Below are 19,795 nucleotides of genomic sequence, written 5' to 3' on the forward strand. Positions count from 1 at the left end.
TATATATTGGCTATCGATATTTTTACTCATTCAATATTTTAATCAATCGACATTTCAATCTTAGACATTTTGACCATAGGTATTACAACTTTCGATATTGTGATACAATCGATATTTTAATTTTCGATATTTTGAACATCGATATTTTAAGCGTAGGTTTTTTTTAATTTTCGATAATCAAATATGCCTTACGAAGGCATCCATCAAGGAAATAATTACAACAAAGAAAATAATAAGCGGAATGCATTTTTTTATTTGCCAAACTTCCTCACGATGCAATCGTATTTAACAGAAGGATAGTTCTTGTAGTACCAATTACATGCTTCGTTCTGGTAAGGGCGACCTACCCTGCAATGAGAACATTATTGTGAGTAGGTAATAATGACGGGTAAAAAGTACTAGGTACTACCTACAATTCTGCATAAACACAGCTCTACATTCTATATATTGGAAATAAGCGCGGTATACTTCAAACTCTACCTCACTGGGTCGCCATGGCTTCGTCGCCAGCTACGTATCCAAATAATCCATATTTAATTGTATCGGCTACACTATACTTGTCTGTATAATGTATATGAAAACTACTGGCGTAACTACACTCACATAACGGCTGTAATAGCTTTAATCTGTATTAGTGACATGCTGTAGCTGAAAACTGATGCAGCTCGGCTATTAAAAAAAGCTGTGAAACGGAATCCAGAAAGTGCGTAGTATGATGCTCTGTCGATTTTCGAAAGTACTTCTTACATTATTTGAGTATTGCGGAATTAAGTATGAAGAGAAATGTGATACACATATTATTTAAAATAATTAAAAACCATAAATATTACGGCTCGTTAATTCTTTGTATGAGGCGGTATGTGAATATTTCTCGCATCACCTGCACTATTTCCAGTAAAATAAATCGGCACGTTGAATCTACATTATCACTACTAAAGTCCAACATTTATTCTTGACTGGAAATTTGCGGACATTGTATAATTGAATAAGCGGTTGTTTTCTAAATTCCTTGAGTTCTTTGGACTATGCAAATTTTATAATAAAGAATAACTATACTATGGTGCTCTTCTATATAGTACAGCATTTCAAAATACAGCAACCATTATCAAACGATAACTGTAAACCCCAATTTTTACTTATAGTTGTATAGGCTTATACAGCCACAGCACTTTTAGCAATACTAAAACTTACTCTTCTTACAGCCTGTCGCTGCTGAAGTGTCGAAGTCTCACTTGGCGCGCGCTTTAGAAGCGTAGCTTGGCTCTGGCTCCGTGGATATAGTGTCATAAAGTTTAACTTTCATTTTAAGAATGAATAAGAATAAGAAACATTTATTTAATAACTAACATGATCAATAGGACGTAACAAAATTTTGTGCACAAGTCTTATTAAGCTATTATAATATAAAAAGTATTGAATGAGTAAAAATTTATTTCCGTCACAGTATTTTTTCTTTATTCAAACCTTGCCTTGTAGTTAGAAAATTGTGCACGCGCGGCGCGGTGCGTTCGTCGATAAAAAACCAGGACGGTTAGAGACATAATTGGCCGCGCACTCCGGACTGTCAAGTGGATAAATAAGTACTACGAGTAAGTGCAATCCACTATACGTCCATTCTTACGAAGTCGCCATGGCGTTCCAGTGAGGCAGAGCTCTAAGGTCTCATAACAGCTAAAAGATGTTACTGTGTGTGACAAACTAAACTAAAGAGTAAGTAAAGAATCGCAACTAAATCAGTGGCCCTATATTTTTTAACGCGCTGACGTTCGCGATCGCATTCGCCATCAATAGAAAGCTACCGTCTCACACCATATGACAGAAAGAAGTGGTGAAAACGGTCGAGAATCCAAGTGCTTAAGGCGAGATTCGGGTTCGATTAAAATTGGAAACACTGCTTTAAAAATAATAGAAAATCTTTATGAAAGCTAAATTATATTACTCGTCCATTGACTCCCGGATCTCTTCGGCGGTGAGATTGGCAGTGAGATCGGGGTAGTACCGCCAGCGACGCTGGCCGGGGTCTTGCGCCCACGCCAGTTGGAACGGAGTGAGTCCGGGCTGGTCGGCGTGCCGGCAGTCGCGACAGTATGCCTTCAGGGGTTTCTGGGGATAGCCGTGATTAATGGTATTCGATTTTTAAAGCCCTAACAGTTCCGTGAGTTGGAGATAGATCAAACGCACACCCCGATTACGGTATCGCTCGTAGCAGGGAGTCATATTTCTCAGTTCTGCACCTGATGTTTAATACATTGCAGTGGCGTGGAGCGAACATAAAAAACACACACTGCACACATACACTTTACACACTCGTAATCAATCAGTAACGTCACACATATCATATTTAGGCAATCCGGTCCTGTTGGAATCGAATTGTTACGGCCCCACGCCATTGGTAAATATTTGTTACAACAACTGTGTTGTTGTTACTTTATACTTATTATATTCTATTACTTTTAGCATTCGACTGTATCAATATCAATAGTTAATAACCCGATTCCGAAATAGTACTACTTACCTGGAAATGTCCTCTTCCTCTAATCTTTAAAGCCTTATGATTCCTAATAAGTATCATGCATTCCTGACAATCCTGACACTTAAGTACGGCAAACGGTTCATCAAAAGAATTAGATGGCAGGTACTTCTTAAGATGATTGCTTATTACCTTTACTACCGAACAACGTTTGTTCATTAGTGTCTTCTTCAACCTCGACTTTGCCAAAAAAATATTTAACTGAATCACAGAACTGAATAGTTACCTTTGGTTCATCCTTAGCTTGCTTTAAGCCGTCACAGCCGTGCAGGCGGCGGTATCTAACGCAGTCCAAGTCGTATTGGTATGAGCGGGGAAACACGTCCTGGTGAGCTAGCAGACGCAAACATGATATTAAAAACAAATGTCTAACTATTACAATATTTCGTTATTTAAATAGATTAGAGGCCGTTGCACTACCTACTGCTCGAAGACCGACCGAGTATTTAATTCTTATATCAGAATCTTATAGATGAAGAACTTTAGTTAGTGGGCGAACCAGTGACGTGCCAACCACCTTGACATGTGCAGCCCTGGGTGGTCCACCCTCCTTGACCCTCTTACGCGGCACCACAGCTAAACTCACTTGGTTTAATCATTTCCGTGGTCATGGCGTAGTCTCTATGGGCATCGTGCATCGTATACGCGTTCGCGCCGGGCTTGTCAACCCAAAAAGCTTTATCGCGTTTCACCATCTGGTCTATAACGGCAGCCGGCAGCTCGTGGATTGTTGGGCTGTTGAAAAGTTTTATCCTAAGTTATACTAATACAGTTCGTACGTATTTTACGACCTGTGCGTTTTTAGACCCTTTTTAACCGACTTCAAAAAAGAAGCAGAGATTAATTCGGTGGAATATTTTTCTAGGTTGTTACGTCAGACAGAACTGCATCATTTAAGAAAAAAATCGAATATTTCTAATAAGTGCCACTATCACCTAGTTAGGATCTGATTATTGAATCCTAGGAAAATCAAAAGAACTCCTCATGCAGAGACAACCTTTATATTATAGGGACCTCTATTTAGATGTGTAGGTAGTAGCTCGTACATTCCTTCTTGGAAATCACTATTTGGTGAAGTGGAACTGATGGGATCAGCTGATTACCGTGGAGGTACCTCCACCAGTTCTCTGGTAAGGGGTTGTAGGAAGTGGCCGATGGTGCGTTGTGTGATAACCGGCGGCCGGCCCGGCGTCAGGCTCTCATCTGTGAGCACCGTCAAATTTACACCATCGAGCATGTAACTGGAACAAAATGGCACGGTGTCATTAAAGAAAAGATGAAAAAATCATTAAAACAAGTCGGAAAAAGCAACTTAGTTCATTTATAACCTATCGGTCTAACTAAAATATTATCACATGTGTCGCTGTAATCTGGCAGAACTTTTATTACTCGTAGGTGACGGAATTATACTAAACTTTGTAAGTAATTTAAGTAACGTAGTCTGAACAATAAACAGTGTAAGTACATAAATTACATAGCCATTAATTTAGTTGTTATTAAACTCTTAAAGTGTACCTAAGTGTAACATTGTTATATTATTGCAACACCCTTACTGGGTTGTAGGTACTACTATAACATGTATGTACCGGCAACAATCATGGACATGTTAAGCACAGTAATGGACAGAGGATTCAATACCTTAACCTTTCTCCATTCATGAACTTTATCAGTTATGATCATCAGTTATCTGCACATAAGTGTCATTAGTTTTTAACCGACTTCAAAAAAGGAGGAGGTTCTATGTTTCAATGTTTATATGTTCATCGATTACTCAGTCAATTGTTGACCGATTTCCAAAATTCTTTTTTTATTCAAAAGGGTACTCTTCTGAAGTAGTCCCATTGTCACCAAATCAAGATCTGATGATGGTATCCTAGGGAAATCGAGGGCAAACCTCTAATTTTATAGGCACACCTATGGCGATTTTGGCATTTTTAGCATTAAGATAAACATTTACATTCAGAAAGTATCATTTGGTAAACTGGACCTGATGAAGAAGACCGTAGATAACCAATAGAACTCGTCAAAGCTAAGTAATGCTCGCTCGTCATGAGACATACCGAAACGATCATGTTTAATAAGTATACCTAGATAAGCGACTAAGAAGAAGCTTTAAGTTAATGATTTTTTCGAACTGATCTGATGCTGAACCCGGAAGGTAGGCAACGGAACTCTTTATAAAACAACGGAACTAAGCCGTGTTTGGGCTTCATGGAATCGTTGTGAGATGTACTTTGGCTACAAATCACTAAAAAGTGAGAAATAAAGATTTTTTTTAACAAAAAATTAAAACCGACTCCAAAAAAAAATATCAAAAAATGAAACCGACTACTCGAAGACAGTCCCAGCACGACCCAGCAGGATGGATTGAAACCCATAGTATCACTGACTTCAAGCTAGTAGGTACCTACCTAGAAAAATATTTTCAAGGGTTTTGTAGTCGGTTCCATTTTTTGTTATTTTTTTATTTTGTTGGAGTCGGTTTTACTTTTTGTTAAAAAAATTTGAAAAAGTTATTTTTGAGAAAGTATTTTTTGATGGACATAATAATCTACCATTTTCCCAAGAAAATGTAAAGTTCCCGCGGGGCATGAATTACTGTTTTGATCTATTTTAATATTCTTAATTGTCAATAAAAGACATAGTAGTTGTAGCTTTCTATTAATGAAAGATTTTGAAAATCTGACCCTAAATTGAATTCACATTGCATTTGTCCGAAGAAATACGTAGTTTATATCAATCAGGGATAGTGTAGCTTTTCCATTTGTAAAAGAAATAATATTTAAATCAGCTCAGTATTTTCAGAGATTACCCCCAATAAACAAAAAAAAAACAAGTTTTGATATTTCCTATCCCATGGACTTTTCTAAAAATCTTTCCTTAGTGCACGGACCCCCAAAATACTTTAGGTACATGTCTGGCAAATTTCAAGTATCTAGCAACAGTAGTTTAGGCTACGCGTTGTCAGTCAGCCAGTCATGGTGCGGTTTAGGTTAGGTTAGTTATCTATAGATACAATTTTATGTTACCTAATGAGTTGATAGGTTTGACGTAGGTATTTAATGTTTATTTTCGTTATATAGAACACACTTAAATTATAGCACAGAATAAGTAATAGTTTTATAGCTTGTTTTTGAAAACCTTTTTTATTATTTTATTTTATTTTCATATTTTTAGCTATATATTTTATCTCATCGAGTCATGTGTACCTACTTCGAAACTGAACGTAAATGTAAAATTTCGTTTCTGTGCTATCAACCCTTGAGGAAATCCGTCATGAGCAGAAGACCTTGGCTGCAGCATCAGGTGGTGTCTAAATATTATATAAACGCATTGTCATTGAAACTGAACAATTATGTAGAGTTTTTTTGTTTGTGCCATTAACTTTTGAGGAGTTTCCTTATACGGAGACGATCCTAGCCAGAATGAGCAGGATGTTGATGCAGGATTGAATTGTTAACAGATTTATATCAGTTTGCCAAATCTCCAGTCCCTAGTTTTATTAGTTAAGATTTCGAACTCTACGTCCCTATGAGGCCGTGTCCTAAAAGTAAATGAGTAGGTACATGACCTCTCTAAAGCTTAGAAACCTTCAAATGTGGTACTAATATACTCGTAGTACGGTGACTTTCGAAATATTCCAAATTTTAAGGAGTATTTGCATTGCACCAAGCTTTGTCTGTCAGCAAGTCTGTCTGTCTGTCCGTCCGCGGCTTTGCTCAGAGACTTTCAATGGTAGAAAGCTGTAATTTTGCACGGATATGTATGTAAACTATGCCGACAAAATGGTACAATATATAGATTTTTTTAATTGTTTAGGGTACCTCCCATAGACGTAAAGTGGGGGTGATTTTGTTTTTCTCATCCAACCCTATAGTGTGGGGTATCGTTGGATATTTTCTCACAACACATCCTCGCACATCTCTGGTGGAAACGCTGCTTAAACCTTCCTTTTTTCATTTTCAAGTAGGTAGGTATAGGTACCTATACAAAGTGTCCGGAATAAAACTATCCTATGTCCTTCTCATGGTAGTGTGCATGTACAGTCAGCATCAAAAGTAGCGGATCACTTTTTACTTTGTCGTGCTACCTATCGTATTAACATATTTGTCAAATTTATGTGGGTTAAGTACGTAGCTGTAAAACGACAAAGTACAAAAAGTATGACGCTACTTTCGATGCTGGCCGTATGTCGAGGAAACTGAATCATACCAAGGCGGAACCTTTTCATAATCAATTTAGCTATGATTTCTTTGGCAATTTTAATCTCCTGGGCCTCCTTCTGACCCTGACATAAAATTTCTGTTTTCACGATTTGAACCGAAAATCAATCAAGTAAAGTTCAATTTTTTTTTTAATGTCCTCAATTGAGGACCGGGGAATCCAGGAGGGTATAGGATGTCAATATGACACTATAGTAGCTTTGGTACTTGATTCAGTTACCTCAACTATAAGTACCTACACAGTCTGCGTCCATTAGGCATCCATTTACCTTTAATTAATCACGATCGGTTTAACAAAATTGCTAACAAAGATTGAGTATACGTATGTTAAGCATTTATTATATTAATTAGGATAACAGGCGTCGAATATAAAGAAGGGCTTTAGCGATGGCGCAACTGTACGGTATCAAAGGTCGTAGGTACGTACTGAACTGTGCGCATAAATAAGTATCCTTTAAAACCTTGACAACAGTTCTAGTTCTAACGATTTCAATGAAATTTGCTTTACCTATGGCAAAAAATCCTTAAAACTCCGTCGCACGGGTAGGTAGCTACATCGAATAAGTGCCTAATAAATAATAAACCTAAGTAGTACCTAATACACTTTGGTAGGTACATTTAAATAGACGACTAGCTCTAGCCTTGCTCTAGCAGTAAGTAAATAATATCAGTCAAAATTGAGGAATATCTTTTGAATGGCTATTGTGATTATATTTTCATTGATAATGGGGAGTATCCTGCTTGCTGCTTTATTTAAATTACCATTTATGTAAAGGAACTCTAAGGATTTAAATGAAAGTACAGGAAAGGACTTAATAATTGTAAGGTCCACTTCTTAATAAAAGTTTGTGAATAGGTACTTGTTGGGATCATATCCACCGAATTTCGGAACATTGCTATGTGGATCTCTGGGGTGGCCTTTCGGAGTTTGAGGCTGGTTTGCCATGTTTTCTGTAATTTTTGTATTTACAAAATCATGTTCGGCGCCCTTTCCGGCGCCACTGTCTCTTTGACTTGTGACATGTGACGCGCCTTACGCGTTTTGAGTCTATGGCATGGATACCATAGACGTTATTAATACGAATGAAAATTATATTATTTGAAGTAGCTAATAGCCATCTATCTACTTTTGCTAGATGAATCCGGAGAGGGGTTTTTGTTTGTTAAATGAAATCAGTAATAGAGAATCTGACCGATGAAAGATGAGAAATCTAGCGCCAGCAGGGCTACTACGAAACTCGAAACTCGAAATTCGTGTCGTGCGGTCCCTCTGACACTTTTACTATTTAATACGAAAGCGAGAGGGAGTACGATACGAGCAAAATGCCGCGCTGTGGCGACAAAACTAAGGACATAACGCCGTTTTTCTGGCAACACTGTCATTCTTTTTTTTTTCTAACATTGAATTTTTTATTTTCAATCTGTGCTTTGCTTTGCTATGTGTGTGATGTGATGTGATGTCTAATGTACAAAAAGCGCAATTTCAATTACAATTTCAATGTAGTGGTAGTTATTTGCTACTCATTTTAGTAGGATAAGTTTTTATTTAATTAAACAATGTCGCGAAACATTGTTTTTGAGGGGTGGTTGACAAAATCGCCACCCACAAAACGTATTTGGAGAACGGTAAGTAACTTTTACCTTTGTTGACACATTGATCCTTGATCGAGTTTATCTTGGTTTTGTTTGATTAGAATGTAGTCCCAAAAATTAATTGGCCTACAACTTTGTGTTTAGTTTATATGGTGTGTCATATACGATTTTTTATGCATTCTCAGAAATGGCGAAGGAGATGGTTTGCTCTACGGCAGTCAGGCGAGCTGCCTGGCCAATATTTCCTAGACTATTACGCTGAACGGAATTGCAGGCGCCTCAAGGGCACCATCAACCTCGATTTGTGTGAACAGGTGGCTTAACTTATCGTTATAGTTTGATCTAAAACATATTCACTTAACCATGCTACTCATTTTACCAAGGATTGTTTACACCTCCTGCCAATAATGTTTATGAAAGCACTGCAGGAGGGTTAACACAAATAAAAAAAAGGGAATATTAATAATAAGTGTAGAGCAACCATGATTACTTCTTGGTATTAAAAGATTCTCATGACTCTCATGATTCTCATTATATCAGAGTTATTAAAGTTATTGAGTGAGACTTATTTCAGACTGTGTGAGCCCTGTGGTTTAGTTACCTTGTCTAAGAAATTGGGTTTAAATCATGGTAGAGGCAGGCACTTTTTAACGGACTTCAAAAAAGGAGGAGGTTATCAATTCGGTTGTATGTTTTGTATGATGAATACAATTGTTTGTGCCTGAGTCATAGATGTTATGCAGTTTTTCCTATGTATGTTATTTCCCAATATATGGCCCAATCCCTCTCATTCCTGGAGGAGGCCCTTGCCTTAGAGTGATACATATAAATGCTGAGATGATTTCCATTATCTAGTGCCCATAGATTTGTTTAAGGCCGCCTTACACATGCTTGTTACTTACTAGCATGCTAATAATCATGCTTATAAGCATGCTAGTACCTGAAGTACCAGTATGCCACTAAATAAGTCTGCTTAATAGTAGCACATATCCTAACACACCACACATGCTAGTAGGTAGCATTTGCTCAATAGTAGCATGCTGCCATGCTAGTAACTAGCATGTGTAACAATAGCTTTAGTTTGGGACTTGATTAATTGGTGTTAATTTACATACATTTATAAAATTGATTACTAGGTAATTGAAATTCTTTTATGATAGGTATTACTAATGTCTTAATGTCTAAGAATTTAAAAAATCGTTATACCTACTCACTTATCTATATATGTATATGTTCATGCATTCCATAAAGTGTAAATAAACAGAAACCAATAAACTGATTTATTAGTGCATATACATATATTTTTAGCCACAAACAACTTATTATGTTAGTGTTGCTATATTATGTTAGCTGTCTTTTTTTTTATACTCCACACATTTATCAATCAGTGCCAAGAGGAGTATTGCTTATGTAACTTACACTTGTGGCAACCCTGACTGTTACATTTAAATGACATTATCCTTTCCTGGTTGGTTGCGCATTTTCCTTGTGTCACTCATAGCTGTGTGTTTGTGGCAGGTTGATGCTGGTCTGCATATGGAACGCAGTGGGAGCGGTTCTCTTGACCCAAAGCTCCGTGGCTCTGTCTTTACCATACAGACCCAATCCAGGACTTATCACTTGGAGGCTGACTGTGAAGCTGACATGGAAAAGTGGGTTGATGCTATCTGTAAAGTATGTGGTTTGAGATCTACAGAAGACTCTTCAATTGTAATGGGTGAGTATTTTTTTTTATTAATGATATGCTGAGTGGGGTCCATCTTACTCTACTTCATATTTTTTTTGTTAAATAAGTGATAATGATTCCGTTTTTATTTAAGATTATCTAGTGCGGTTTTTTTTGAGCCTGTCAAAAATTATAAGTAAATCTGTCTCTCTCTCTCTCTCTCTCTCTCTCTCTTTCTCTCTCTGTTTCTCTCTGCCTCTCTATCTCATATCAGAAGAACAATCAAATAAAATGACGCCCCCCCGCAAATAAACATGTAATATCAAAACACCAAATTTACAGGAAAAAATAACAAATGGAGAAACAAAGTATGAAGAAAGTAAAGGACATAAATAAGCCAACATTATATGAAATTAAATTTTAAATTAATCAGTAAATGTAAAAAATGCAAGATATTTTATGTCTTGTATTTAAATATTTGTACAACACATTTGTACAAATATTTTACAGCATTATTTGTGTTAAAGCAGTAAAGGTTCAAAAATGTATCACTTGGATATACTAATGTTGAAATAGGCAATTCATTTCCATGTTAATTGTTAATGAATAGTTGCACTAATGTTCTTGTGAATTTTTGATAACACCTGTTTAGCTATCTAGCAGCTAGATTCTAGCTGTTAATTTTTTTATTCCTGCTATAGCTACAAAAGTACATTGGCAAACAAAAATAAAGGGTAGGTATCTTACAAAACTGATGATAACTACAAAACCCGCTGTGATAGCTTCTTCAAGATTCAATTTCAGCATTCAAACATGGCGGATGTTGATAGTATCTAATTTTGATATTTCTAGTTTCTTTGGCTAGTTGAAGTATTATTTTGATAGTGTTTTATGCGGTGATTAACCTTAACAGTGAACAGTGATCACAAAATTCTATATTGCTCTCTTGTCTGACATTTTTTAATGCGCAAGTTGTCTCCACATGGCTTCTGGAATTTGACTATCAAGTTGCAAAAACTACAATCACTGTACTACGTCGCTCCCAAAGAGAGCTTTTATTTACTTTTACACTGACAAAATTGTCCTAGAAACCATATTTTAAGGGGCTGTTTCACCATCCATTGATTAGTGTTAACTGGTGGTTAGGTGTTATGCCGTCTCTATTTGTTTTGTTCGAATAGACAGAGACGGCATCACATTTAACCGTCGGTTAATGCTAATCAATGCATGGTGAAACAGCCCCTAAATAAAATAAATAATAAAAAACCGGCCAAGAGCGTGTCGGACACGCCCGAAATAGGGTTCCGTAGCCATTACGAAAAAATGAAGTAATATTTTTCTAAGGATTTCGTATTTTATACGGAATCTTCCAAGTTTTAGGTATATTTTATACCTTAGGCTGCTATTTACTCTTGAACTACTAATAATTCTCAAGAAAACTTAACCGTTATAGTTTTCCTTGTAAGTTTGAATATTTCGCAAACATATCACTGAATCGAAAAATAGCAAACCCCTAATGGTTTTAAAAGACCTATCCAACGATACCCCACACTATAAGGTTGGATGAGAAAAAAAAAAACACCCCCACTTTATGTCTATGAGGTACCCTAAAAAAATTTTTTTTCAAATTTTTGATTGTACTATTTTGTTGGCATAGTTTATATACATATCCGTGCCAAATTACAGCTTTCTAGCATTGATAGTCCCTGAGCAAAGAACCTAAAAAATAGCTTCTTCAAGAAAAATGAGTTTAGTAAAGTTATTCTTTACGTTAAGTTAACTTTTAAAACAGACGAGATCTCTGTGTAACATAGGTATATTATTTTGTTTCTGTTAATATTATATTTTTACTGAATCTTGTTGAATTTTTAAATTTCATAGCACTGTTCTGAAATTAGTAGGGATCAAACTTATAGATATAAGCATTTACTTGAATAAAAATAGAAAACACTAATTAAACTTTATATTTCATTAAACGAAGGGAGCAGCCTCATTTAAAATCTGTGTATATATGATCCACAGACAAAAACGTCAAATTCGCTGTCTAATACCTTTAAACAAGCAATTCTTGTACATATATAATCAGAATCTCGGAAACGGCTCCAACGATTTCGATGTAATTTGGTATGTAGGAGTTCTCAGGGATGAGAAATCGATCTACTTTGGTCTTATCTCTAGGAAAAAGCTTGGTACCGAGTTTTAGCCCCAAGCGGAGTTCTGTCGCCCATGTACTTTATTTTAAATGTCTTGGAATCTATGACGTATTTTTTATACAGTTAATAGTAATATATAGCCTCCTGAAGCCCACCATATAAATATTTTGAATCTAATTGTTTCGAGAATAAAGTCAAACTTCCGTCTAACTTTGTTACATTGTCTTAGATTCCTTATTCCCTTGAACTTATTGTGTACATTCTATTGCACATTGGGCTGCACGAGGTTAATAGGTACTTTTTATGCAGATAATAAATAATATCATAATACAAGATTTATTCAACGCCAACATGGATTTAAAAGGAAACTCCTTTCAAATCCAAGTACATGTCATCCATAGATGTCATAAAAAAAAATCTACTGGCCATATTACGATATATTGACGGTTGTGGTTAGATAATGTGATGAAGTAACTCACCCAAACAACTTAACTGTAAAAATTGATTCAGCTTTATGTCAAATACTTACCTTGCAGATTGTCATTAAATTATATTTTGTACCGTAAATTAGAAAGTCAAAAAAAAAGTTAACTACCTACATATTTAATAATAAACTTATTTTTTAAGCTAGGCATATAATATAACCTATCATTGTAATAATGTGTTATAATGTAAACGACCGTATGATGACCGGATGGCCAAGTGGTTAGAGAACCTGACTACGAAGCTGGTATGAATAATACAAATGTTTGTTCTCGGGTCTTGGATGTTTAATATGTATTTAAGTATGTATTATCTATATAAGTACGTTTATCCGTTGCCTAGTATCCATAGTACAAGTTTTGCTTAGTTTGGGACTAGGTCAATTGGTGTGAAGTGTCCCATGATATTTACAAAAATATACATTTATTTAATTTAATATTAAAAAAAACAACTACTATCAACCGGCTTTTACTATGAGTCTATGACATTGAAGCTATAGTTATATTCACTTGAAAACCCTTTAATTTTATGTGATCATTTTTAAATTGCCAGGAGTGTCTTTAATGCACCGCGAATTTCGATTTTACGCCGTTGTATTTAGGTTGCCTGAGGTTGTCGAAGATATTGGGTGTCTTATCGTGTTTATAAGACGTTGTGGTTAAAATTTTAATGTTGCTAGCCATTAGTTACGTCATACCATGCTGACAAATATTAACAGGTCAATATTATTACTCTCCTTTTCCTGGTGGAGTTTTTTTTTTCTTAATTATGCAATACAAAAATTCAAATCATTAAGTAGGTGAATCATCATAAATTCATAATCATCGTGTTTGCGTAATTTAGTCATAATGTTAAAATGCAAGTTTGTGGTTGTAGACATTTTCCTGCTTTGCGAAAGCTGACAAATAATATTACATGTAATTACTTAGTGAATAATTAAGCAACCAAAAATCCATAACTCGTGTATTGTTTAAAATGGATATCACAGGAAACATCATGTACTTAAAAGCAAACATTACGATATTCTCTCCATGCAGTCAGTAAATTTTATTTTGATTTTAAAACCTAGACTGAATTAACATGATTAATTTTTGCGTAATTGTATTATGCTCTGATTATTAAGGTATTGAAATTTAATGCCCTTAGGGTCTATTTGTTTTGTAATTGCTTACAATTTTGTTAATTATTGCAATTATATTATTATTTATTGTGTTGCAACTCAAACATTTTGCCTATTGACTGATAATTAATAAAAATAAGAAATTTACATAAATAAGTGATAATTTTATCAATTAATTTTTCTTATGGTTTTATATCTGACTGCTTGCAACTGCTATCGCGCTTGTATGATTTGTGGCCAGTTTTATAAAAAATACTGATTTAAATTGACATAATGGTTAATGCCACTCAAATGTTGAGATGATGTAAAAGTCAAAGTTATACTTATGTCAAAGTTTTGAAACCCATTTCAAGTGGAATGAATTTTATTTATTTTCTTTGTAGTGAGACTTTACAATCACTGATAAATATAAAGTAAGAGTTAATAAATGAGTATGATTTTATTTTCCTCATAAATGAGTTAAAATTGTACTTGTATTACAGGCACATACCAGAGCAATTTGACCTCTATGGCTGCAATGAATGAACAGTATGAATGTCCCGACAGCACTGGCCCGTACATCCGAATATCAGAATGTATTACTGGTATCCGAGCTCAGGTAATACAAACTAGTTATTTTTCGTGACCTGCTACTTTATCCCCGGGAACAAAAAGTCTTACAAATATTTTCGTTTTAGGATTCTAGAGCATTTACGTTTGATCCGAAAAATATTGTTACAAGTAAAAGAAGACCATTTGAGATGGTTCCTAACAACAGAGGAAACCAGGTGTACCTGAGCCAACCGCAGTTTAGGCTGAACAACGCCGAGTTCTCAGAGAATGACTCCAACCTCAGCGATGATGAGTGCAAGTCTCTTAATGCTAGTCAGTCTAACATAGGTAAGCTCGCCTTGCCAATACACTCCACATACATAAACTCTCAATACTTTCATTTTCTTTGTTACAAAACTGATTTTGATCTTAGCCTCACCTTAGAACTTAAAATATTCTCATATTTTATGTATGTGAGCATGCAAAAATGAAGACTTGCATGTGCAATGTATTATTCACACATCTCCCGTTTCTACCTGGATTGAAAATATTGTTATCATAACTTAATATACCTATTGATTTTTCAATTTTGTATTTTAAAATACAAACTACAGTTATACATACAATACAATACAAATACAATACAAATACAGTTATTTTTAATTTTAATTTCAGGGGACTGGTCTGTGACCAAGTCATTCACCAAACTTGCTGTTAGCCCTAAGAAAAATGGCATTCCTGATGATGGTAAGTCAGTTGGATTACAAGTTAGGTACAATATTTAAGAAATATTTTTCTCAATGTTATTTATAATTAATGTTATTTCTTTACTCAGGGCCTCCAGTACCGCCACGACCCCCCAAGACCTTAGCTGTAACATCAAAAACCAATCCACAAAAAGAACCCTTCCTTGGACCAAAAATTAATGAACCAATAGATGATGACGTTTTCGTGAGTATTTTTATGTCTAGAAAACAGCTAAATAATTGTCCACATAGCTAAATAATTGACTACATATCTTGCAAGAACAGTGAACAGTGATCCAAAATTTTATATTGCTCTCTTGTCTGACTTTTTTTAATGCGCAAGTTGTCTCCACATGGTTTCTGGAATTTTACTATCAAGTTGCAAAAACTACAATCAATGTACAACGTCCCTCTCAAAGAGAGTTTACTTTGACACTGGCAAAATTGTCTTATTAAAATGGTACAGAAAAACCATAGGTATTTTAAAAAAGAAGAAGATGTAACACTGTCAAAAAGTACAAAATGTTTGTGCCACCAGGTCAATTTGTCTGAATATTTTAGGGACAAAACATAGTATGGCCAACATGCACTCAAAATGTTTCCAAGGCAGTTTCACTATGGTCCAGATGTCTTTGTGTCTGGAAGTTTTCAGGACAGAATGCTCTGGGGCCAAAATGTACAAAACATTACCCGCTACCGTTTCGTCGTTCGTACCTACAAACATGTTGACATTAATATACTTTTTGACTTTTGTACAATTTGTCAAGGGAATTTTCGAACCCATTGATTATTTTGAGATCTTGACCATTTATCTTCTATTCGTTTTTTCTCATGTGTTGGGGGAAGGGGGGGGGTTTGGGGTTTGTGGCACCAAAAGTATCTGTTATCTATAATATATTAATTATTACAATAAAAGGTAACAATTACAGGTAAGAAACATCTTGCCAGTCTTTCAGCCACCATTACGTAAACTTTGTCGCGGACCCCCTATCGTCGAATGGCGAAACCCAGTTTGAGAAAACCTGGTATAGGTATACAAGAATTGCTCGTAAGGTATAAGATTTTTGATAAAAGCGTTTTGTATCAGGTGGGCGCTGCAGGCGCGACGCGGCGGCGGTCGCACGGCGCGCCGCCGTCGCCCGCGCGCGGCTTGGCGCCGCTGCGCAGTACCGACGACGAGGACGAACACTCCCCCGGACATCCGGTACGCCAGCACACTATGGTGCTGCACACATTCTCGCACATTATTGGTGGAAACGCCGCTTTAGACCCCGCCCCTGTCCGAAACTATCCGAAATTTTTGTATGGGATTCGGTTACGGTTACGGATAGTTTTTTATTTCAGATATCCGATACTTTCGGTTACGGATACGGAGCTCCATAACATCCCTGGTTGAAACGCTTTAAGGTCTCTCTCTACCCACTACACCGTATCATGCCGTGACCGTAATTATGACGACACCAAACCGCTGTCCTAAAAAAGGCGAGCTTCACTAACCTCAATGTGTGCGTGTCCGCAGTCGATGCAGTACTGCAACGTTTCGTCGCTGCCGCCGGCCGTGGACCGCGCGCTCAAGCCGCGCCACGCCAGCATCGGACACATCAACACACTCAACGGACAGGTAAATACAACTTGCTACTACACTAAACTCGCTTCAAACGACATTGGCGGAAATCTCCCAGTGACCTGCATACAATCGGACAGGGTCAACGCTCCTAGCGCGCGCCATTTTCTTCACACTCTGTTAAGAAAATGTCATTTCATTTTAAATTAAACGGTAACATTTTGTTATAACATTACTTCGGATATAGTATACATACTCTTGATTACATTCTCACTTTTATGTTTCTTGTTGCAGATAATTTTGCATTTCCAAAATGACTGCATGAAGGCGGACGCGCTGCAGTATTTAGACTTAGACCTGCAAACATCTAAGCCGGCGCCTTCCATGGTAATATACCTACTTTTATAAACTTTGCAAACCATTTAAATGCCGGAATGAAATCATTACCACATAGTACATATATAACAGAGACACCACCTACTACAAGCAAATGGTATCACCCTAATACTGGCTATTCAACTGGCTATTTTTCTTTCCTTCGATTTTCCAATATATGGCACCAATGAGAACACAAATAACACGATACGTATTGCCATCTAGTGAGACACTAAGGATACGGTACACTGACAACAACCAACAAGCTCACCAACTGAGCCTAGACGACTAGAGATACGCATGATGTCTCTGTCTTATTTACGTCAGTAGAAGAGAATGGCATGTTTCTCTAAAATCGTTTCGACGAATGTGAGTAAGCGCGGGGCAAGCCCAGCAAGCGAATTCCGGTTATTCGCCATCTAGCGTCACAATTGCAAAACACTACGAAAGCCTCATAGCTGAAATGTAGCCACATGTAGCCTATACTTTCGTATTCTCCATTTATTATTTTTATGGTGTTTCTTATCTTCAAATTAAGGTGTTGAATTAAGGTTGATGTGAAGTTGTGTTCATAAAATATGCTAGTCTTTATTTTAATCTTAATATTTCTACTTAATTCGGCTTATTCACATTTTATAATTTACAAATGTTAATAGTAGTGCCATCTATTGCTGTTTTTTTGTATTAAATATAGCTGGTAGGGATTGGTAGGCCATGTCATTACATAGAATGATTGTTTGTACCTAATCAATAGCATCATGTATCATGGCATGAAAGTTAAAATCATTTAGTGTTATTGTTATGCTTGAAGAACTTTACCACTCACTATCAAGAGGTATGATCGTTAAAACGAAAGTTAATTTCTGACTTAATAAAATTATAACTAAAAGTTTATGGGTGAACAAAGAACCCATATTATATTATTACTGAAGGATTAATCTTCCATACAACCATTTTGGACTGTTTTGGTTGCGATGTCCCAACTGCTATTTATTTGTAAAACACGAGTCACAATAGTTAATACACTGCGATCCAAATTATTGTATAGGCTAACTTGAAACCAGCCTATACAAAAATTTGGGTCTAAATAAAAACTACAATTATTGTTATGTTTCAGCCTCAAGAGGTGCCTCGGAGGAAAATAGAGATAGGGCACGGCAAGTCGTTGTCGGAGGTGGACGCGGACTGCGCCTACAAGACTGTCGACTTTCTGAAGACCGAGGCGTTCAACATCACGCGGCAAGACGCGGAAGCCTCCAGAAGCAACCAGCAATGAACTGAAACCAAGTATTATTTTTTTTATGTTGGACCTCTAAAAGCAATCTTAAAATGTATTTAAATTGTACTGTAGATATTATTTAAGTTTAATCGTGTTCGTATCACAAACTTGCGAATTATTCATTAAATACGTGCACAATCACGGTTCTCTGACGCAAGCCGTAAGAGTCTAGACTAGACTTGAAAAAAAAAACTAAAGGTTATATCAGTCGAGTGGTCGCCGGGCTTTAGGAACTCTTTATAATTCCTTATTGGCTTCACGTCACCTATATCAGTTTGGATTTCTGTATAACATTGAAATTTGGGCGAAGACCAAAAAGTTGCACACCTATTAAAGCTGCGTTAGCAGGTAGTTAAAATTACCATTAACTTTTTGCGTCGTGAAAGTGGACAAAATTAATAGTTATTTATTATAAATACCTGCTGACGCAGCTTTAACAGGTGTGCAACTTTTTGGTCTTCACCCATTTATATTCATATCATTGCATCGATATTGATCCTAATGTTAGTGATACATTGGTCACTTTAAGATAAAAGTTTATAATAGTACTTAATATGTTAAGCAGATAGGCATTGTGCCGTTTTTTTTTTTCATAAGTATGGAGAACAACTTGATTGTTGTTGCATTACGCGAAGCCAAAATATATTTTGCTGTAGCACAGACTCCGGTCTCAACATCTTTGATATACTTACACCAATAGTACCACGAGAAATAACGAGCCAGACAGCCTCAAAGTGGGTACAATGCGGTCGGAAAATAGTACTGCACATGCTTTAGATGACACCGTACCACAAGGTTTTTGTGAATAAGTCTGAATATAATCAAATTCAAATAAATTTTATTTGTAAGAATTTTTCGTTTCATTACATATATGTAAGCAAGTAATATTTTTTGCATTTGATACGTATAACACCGATATTTTCAATAATTATTTCCATGACAGATTTTCAGGAAGCATGTTTTTTACTATTATTTTTCATGTTGAAATTATATTAAAGTAGTAGGAACGTGTTAACACATTCTATGCGGAAGATTTTTTTATACTACTCACTCGAATGTAAATTAGCACTTTTCGGTTTGTAGTAGTATTCACTGGATACACAGAATTTTCCATAAAAACAATTATGGTTAGTTTGTCGTTATTTCCTGGAGCAGAACCTTTTTTTAATATGGACTTACTTGAAGTATGTCTTGACTCTTGAGTCTATACGTGATTAAATAAATTATAAAATAAAAGTAGTTTAATAATTTCAAGTATAATTTAAGAGTCTTCCATTCGGTAGTAACACTTTTAATTTTAGCTGAGATCTTATTTGAGTTTCACTTAACTATGTTGTATTCGACCCACTCATAAACGTAACTTGATAATGCGATGGTAAAAACGCGACATGAAACACGAGTGAACAGTGCCAGTGGCCTCGGCTTATGTTGTAGAATTTTTATACATATACAGAATGTATGACAGATCGTGTGGCAAATAATTAGGAAGAGTTGTGTATAATAATGTCAAAATAAAAGATAGGTAAAGAAAC

General features: G+C 35.9%; 2 protein-coding genes across 2 annotated transcripts; one reads left to right on the plus strand and one right to left on the minus strand.

The window, feature by feature from the left end:
• Window positions 1–251: 251 nt before the first annotated feature.
• Window positions 252–7,745, minus strand: LOC141434618 (uncharacterized). The gene is made up of 6 exons (XM_074097048.1): window positions 7,614–7,745; window positions 3,634–3,771; window positions 3,117–3,265; window positions 2,757–2,863; window positions 1,940–2,103; window positions 252–348 (listed from the first exon to the last, which is right to left on the minus strand). Exons 1-6 carry the CDS (start codon window positions 7,697–7,699, stop codon window positions 252–254), a joined length of 741 nt encoding a protein of 246 aa, XP_073953149.1. The 5' UTR covers window positions 7,700–7,745.
• A 435-nt stretch (window positions 7,746–8,180) lies between these two features.
• LOC141434590 (uncharacterized) lies at window positions 8,181–19,690 on the plus strand. Its single transcript, XM_074097014.1, has 11 exons — window positions 8,181–8,379; window positions 8,532–8,660; window positions 9,865–10,063; window positions 14,251–14,366; window positions 14,446–14,647; window positions 14,975–15,046; window positions 15,135–15,250; window positions 16,133–16,249; window positions 16,565–16,666; window positions 16,904–16,996; window positions 18,102–19,690. Exons 1-11 carry the CDS (start codon window positions 8,311–8,313, stop codon window positions 18,258–18,260), a joined length of 1,374 nt encoding a protein of 457 aa, XP_073953115.1. The 5' UTR covers window positions 8,181–8,310; the 3' UTR covers window positions 18,261–19,690.
• Window positions 19,691–19,795: the final 105 nt, after the last annotated feature.

The sequence above is a fragment of the Choristoneura fumiferana genome, chromosome Z, assembly GCF_025370935.1.
Source record: "Choristoneura fumiferana chromosome Z, NRCan_CFum_1, whole genome shotgun sequence".
In the NCBI taxonomy this organism is placed as follows: domain Eukaryota; kingdom Metazoa; phylum Arthropoda; class Insecta; order Lepidoptera; family Tortricidae; genus Choristoneura; species Choristoneura fumiferana.